Source organism: Gigantopelta aegis, chromosome 2 (genome assembly GCF_016097555.1).
Source record: "Gigantopelta aegis isolate Gae_Host chromosome 2, Gae_host_genome, whole genome shotgun sequence".
Classification (NCBI taxonomy): domain Eukaryota; kingdom Metazoa; phylum Mollusca; class Gastropoda; order Neomphalida; family Peltospiridae; genus Gigantopelta; species Gigantopelta aegis.
Window position 1 is genome coordinate 20,074,010 of NC_054700.1, and position 6,000 is coordinate 20,080,009.

General features: G+C 42.0%; 1 protein-coding gene across 2 annotated transcripts in view; it reads left to right on the plus strand.

The window, feature by feature from the left end:
• Positions 1-4,645, plus strand: part of LOC121382533 (lachesin-like) — a 100,475-nt gene extending 95,830 nt beyond the window's left edge. For both annotated transcript variants that reach the window (XM_041511995.1, XM_041512001.1), the window contains exons 6-7: positions 1,344-1,631; positions 4,260-4,645. In XM_041511995.1, the coding sequence (XP_041367929.1) occupies positions 1,344-1,631; positions 4,260-4,630 (659 nt within the window). In that variant the 3' untranslated portion in view covers positions 4,631-4,645. The remainder of the gene's footprint in view (positions 1-1,343; positions 1,632-4,259) is intronic.
• Positions 4,646-6,000: the final 1,355 nt, after the last annotated feature.

Sequence of the window (6,000 nt, forward strand, 5' to 3'; positions counted from 1 at the left end):
AATGGGTAATTTAAATACTACAGATGTCAACATACGTGTAATCATCAAAGAAAGATTTCAAAAACGATATCAGAATTTTGTAGTATATTTTTTTATGAGGAACTATTTCCAAAACCGGACTATATTAAGCTGCTACAGCAAGTAACGACACAACGAATGGTGGTGTGTTGCCGTTAGTATGAATTGAGGGTGTTATGCCACATACAGAGTTTCGCCGACTTCATTATGGTGTGATTATGGTTGTCTGGGTGTATGAACCCCACATGGAGTATAATTAACCTAGCAGTCTAGGGTGGTACCGAAATAGCTTAAATGACGGTATGGATAGAGTGCAATCTCGTCAAGCAGTTCCTTGCCAAAAGAGAAATACAGCAGCTTCACCATCCATCTCACCATCATCTATATACTTATGTTTCTGCATCTCTTTGTTAAATATATGTGGGGTTTAAAACAAAACAAAAAATTAACAAAGCCACCACCACCCTCCAAAAATGAAAAAAAAAAAAAAAAAAACAACAACCTCAAACGTGTGACATTAATTATATTTGAGCAAACAATTGCTTTTTATCTTTGGCTAGTTCACATTTTAATTAAACAAAATTACCTTTTTCACAAATTGCTATTCCAAAATTCTGTTCATTTCCAATTCAAACCTCCACCCAGGTCCTATTCCTTTCCGTCCCGGACCCAGTCACTGGTGAAGTCCGAGATTGTGATAAGAGAAACGTGCTTGAATCTTAATTGGATATAGACACCTTAATGTGTTATCCAATCCAATCCAATTATATTTGTAATCATTACCACCATCACCACAACCACCACCATCATCATCATCATCCTTATCATCATCATCATCATCATCACCCCCACCATCATCATCATTGTCATCATCATCATCACCCCCACCATCATCATCATTGTCATCCTTATCATCACCATCATCCCCACCATCATCACCATCATCATCATTGTCATCATCATCACCCCCACCATCATCATCCTTATCATCATCATCATCACCCCCACCATCATCATCATCATTGTCATCATCATCATCACCCCCACCATCATCATCCTTATCATCATCATCATCATCCCCACCATCATCACCATCATCATCCCCACCACCATCATCATCATCATCATCACACCGACCATCATCATCAGCAGCATCATCCCCACCATCATCGTCGTCCCCATCATCATCATCATCATCGTCGTCCCCACCATCATCATCATCATCCCACCCTATCACTATCATCACCATATATATTATCAGCATGAAATCCATAGTTACCTTTTTCAATGTTATAGAAAAAGAATACTATTTATCTTATTTTCAGTCCCACCCTCGGTGAATCTTCCGAACAAGCGAATTGGTCAGGTGTGGGGTAAGGAGACGATACTGGAGTGCCGGGTGACCGCCTTCCCCCAGGAGATCACCGTGTGGACGCGCAACCGCACGGCCCTCGCGAACACCGTCAAGTACCGCATCGAGATCTACGACGAGGGCGACAACACCCTCACCCTCAGTCTGCGGATCAGAAACCTGCAGCCCGCCGATTTCGGGACCTACGTGTGCGAGGCGTCCAACAGACTCGGCAAGGACACACAGAAGATGGAACTTTTTGGTAAGTGGTGGAATGATTTATGAAAATGTCATGGGGATGTTCTTCATTAAAGCTGTTTTTCATGTGCACATTGGGGTTTTGTTTTGGTGCTGCGCAGGCAAGATGCGGGCGTGGAATGCGGATGCATCAACATTTATTTCTATGATTACTAACAGCAATGATTTGATATGAGCTTGTTTCATGGGTCTTATACGTGTGTAGCACCTTCACGGCGCCTGTGCCGCTTCATAAATGCACACAGAAAATGGTCCTTGGCTTTTTCTTCTTCTTCTTTTTTTGTTTCTTTTTTTTTTGTCTTGTTATAGTTTTATTTAACATCCATTAAAGGCTTTTGTAGGAGATATCGCTGGCACTATAATTTGCGATATCTCCTGCGATATTTTCCTAGGAGATATCGCTTCTTATAATCTTGATTGGTCGAATTGTAATCACAAGACATCATTTTGTGACGTCACTGTGTATGTCTCAGCGCTAAACGTCACTGCCGTTCTGCTAGTTAACAGTCTACAGCTGCCAAATATAGTGACATTCAACCCACATTACTGACATTGTTTACAATTGTTGCAAATGAAAAGAATAATAATGGATGGTAAAAAGAATACCCCCTCGTGTCTTGTGATATCATAGTTTATCAGCACTCGTTGATAAAATGTATCATACTTCTATCAACTCGTGCTGATAAATTATGATACCTCAAGACACTCGTTGGGGGCGGGGGGGGGGGGGGGGGGGTATCCTCTATATATTTACTGGATGTAGCCCGTCCTTAGAAGAACGACTTTTAACGTATTAAGGTTCAACCACGCCTTAGCTGTTCGAACCGTCAGTCAAGGACAAGAGCTAATGAGAAAGAACTTAATGCAGTGGTTTTTAGAAATACGAAGCTTGATTATGTAGAAAGTTACAAATATATTCCACAAATCAAACAGATTTACTAAGGCAAGAACCAAGTTATATACACAGGCACAAAAGGCTATGTACTTCGTACTAAGAAAAGGCAGATATTATAATATTTCCATACAGTTTCAGCTAAAGTTATTTGACTGGCAGGTGTGTGGTACAGATAGCCACAAGAGACAAGCACATATCGCGGTTGGAGAGACAAGGACTGGAATGTGGAGATAAAACCGCGAAAGAAGTTGAAAGACAGGAGGAGTTGCCAGATCGAGAAGAAATGAGATGGAATTCAAAGGAGAGAAAGGAAAAGGGGCAGTGGGATTTTTAAAAAAATGACTGCATAGTTTTACCAGTCCGTTTATATGGTAGCGAAATTTGGGGTTTCGAAACTGTCATAAAATGGAAAAACTACATGTACAGTATGTAACCAGTTTTTAAAATTGTTATTACCTGTGATGAAATCTACACCACTGTACATGTTATATGGAGAACTTTGACGTTATCCAGTTTATATCACTGTAAAATTAAGAATGATGTCTTTCTGGTATTGATTAATCTCGGGAAATCAGTCCAAGTGATCATTACTAGTGTATAAAGTATTACTAAATTATGTGAACAATAATGGGTTTTTATCACAAATGGATTGTTTGTAAACTCAATTTTACGTTGGTTGTACATATATATGGTCCTCACAGTGCAATGATATTATTGGTTCTTCCTTGTTGTTAACCATATGTCCGACGCCATATAGCCGTAAATAAAATGTGTTTAGTGCGTCGTTAAATAAAACATGCTTCTGCCTTCCTTGTTGAAGACATCTATTTCCGCTCTGTCTCACGAACACGCCACTGGTACTTTTTTTTTTTTTTTTTTTTTACGCCACTGCTACTTGATGCATGTAGCTACTCTAGGCCCAATTTCACAAAACATCGTAAGTCTAATTTTGCACGTAAACGTAAATCTACGACTAAAACACAATTCTTATTACTATCATAGTACAACAAATATACTTTTATGTACACATATTTCATTTTCTTTTGCCATTAAAATGATCCATCTTCCGTAATGATACAATTTTCTGTGTGAAATAGATGTCAACCACGTGTAAACGCACGACCGGTATAACTGCTACTCGCAGACGTAAACTTACGATCTTTAGTGAAAATGGCCCCGGGGCCCCGTTCCACGAAGCGATCTTAGCCCTAAGATCAACTTAAGTGCATAGGGTAGCTATGTGCTTACGGTAAACTTTGGGGTAAGATCGCTTCGTGGAACGAGGCCCTGGAATAGAGCAGACGTCAACATACGTTTTTTCTTCTCCTCAGACACGGTAGACATTTTCATTATGTAACTAAGTAGTACTAAGATGCGAAACCAATTACTATCAGCCTTTTAATTGTATTGACATTTGTTTTTGTTTTTTTGTTTTGTTTTGTTTTGTTTTGTTTTATCCCACTGCCCCTTTCCGTTCTTTCCTTTGAATTCCATCTCATTTCTTCCCGATCTGGTAACTCCTCCTATCTTTCAACTTATTTCACTCTCCACCTCCACATCCCAGTCCTTGTCTCTCCAACCGCGACAGGTGCTTGTCTCTTGTGGCTATCCGTGACACACACCTGTCATTTCTCATCAGCTTTTAGCTGCGGGCTTAGTGTGACCACTTCGGAGAGTGTTCAATGGTTACTTTTGGCATTGTTGAATTGACATTTGTTATTGTTTTATTTATTTCAGACTACACTGCGTATAGAATAACATCACCAACAGTCGCCAAGACGACGTTGCAACCGTGGTTCAACATCACCACAAACATTAAATATGCGCCACGGACTCAGTTTTCGAAAAAGAATTCCATGGGGAAAAGTGTTGTGGGCGTGGTTAACGATAGCCCCACCCCGATGTCCACTCAAAGGAGCGGACAAAAAGCACCGGGTAAAACCTTGTCAGCTCCGCCCATTTCTCAACAGAGTGGCATGACTGGTTTGTGCTCGGGCAGTTTGATGCCGATTTGTAGGTGTTTTAGATCAGTCAAGTATCCGGCTTTAGGTCCTTCAGTCTACGTCACAGCGGATTTGCCTAATTTACGGACTAAAATTATTGTTTAGAATGTAAATGTTTCTCGTGTTTTTTTGTTTCTTGTTTTTTTTTCCTTTAAAGTTTTACAGGGCCGTATCTAACCCATGCAATGTCATGTCATGTCATAGGGTTTTACGTGCACATCCAGAACAAACTGTTGTAGCGCACGCCTGTCGTGGGCACAAGAGCCGGCCTTGGCCGGCTCCTCCGTCCATGACAGGAAAGGTGGGTGGAGGGGAAAGGAGGGACCGCCTGCACTGGCAGGTGCAAGGGAGCACCAGCAGCCCGATCAAATCGGTAGCAGGCGGGTGGGGGTGGTTGTGGTGCTATGGAATTTGAATGGAGTAGTTAAATGCCAAAGAGAAAAGGGTGCGCAATTTTGATTGAGGGAATTTGGCGCAATTTTGAACGGTCGGTCGAAAGGTAAATGGCCAAGCTAATATAGGTTTTGATATTAGTGAATCGAGAGTAGCTCGTAACCCAGGCAAAGGGGGCTGTTACCTTTTATACAGAAAATTAAAAAACAAAATGGCCGTAGCAGCCCAACATGTCCCAAACTGCCCAAGGTGTCCCAGTCGGACATTTCAGGCTGCTACACGTGTTGGTATCATAGCCACAGTTATAAAGTCCGCATCGTCATTTGCAGTAACGCAAACGATTACATCTATACAAAGTAATTGTGCTTATAAACACAACTCTAACTTGGGAAAGAAAGAAATGTTTTATTTAACGACGCACTCAACACATTTTATTTACGGTTATATGGCGTCAGACATATGGTTAAGGACCACACAGATTTTGAGAGGAAACCCGCTGTCGCCACTACATGGGCTACTCTTTCCGATTAGCAGCAAGGGATCTTTCTTTGCGCTTCCCACATGCAGGATAGCACAAACCATGGCCTTTGTTGAACCAGTTATGGATCACTGGTCGGTGCAAGTGGTTTACACCTACTCATTGAGCCATGCGGAGCACTCACTCAGGGTTTGGAGTCAGTATCTGGATTAAAAATCCCATGCCTCGACTGGGATCCGAACCCAGTACCTAGCAGCCTGTAAACCGATGGCCTAACCACGACGCCACCGAGGCCGGTTTAACTTGGGAATGTGTTTTTTGTATAACAAGCCTGAATTGGCGGAGAATAATACAAAGTGTGTACATCCGGTGTGTTTTGTCTACTGAAGCTAAGGCAGTGGCAAGTTTGGTATCAATGGGCAGGACGTAGCTCAGTGGTACAGCGCTCTCACGATGCGCGGTCGGTCTGGGATCGATCCCCGTCGGTGGGCCCATTGGACTATTTCTCGTTCCAGCCAACAAAGGCCGTGGTGTGTACTATCCTGTCTGCGGGATGGTGCATATAAAATATCCCTTGCTGCCAATCGAAAAGAGTAGCCCATGA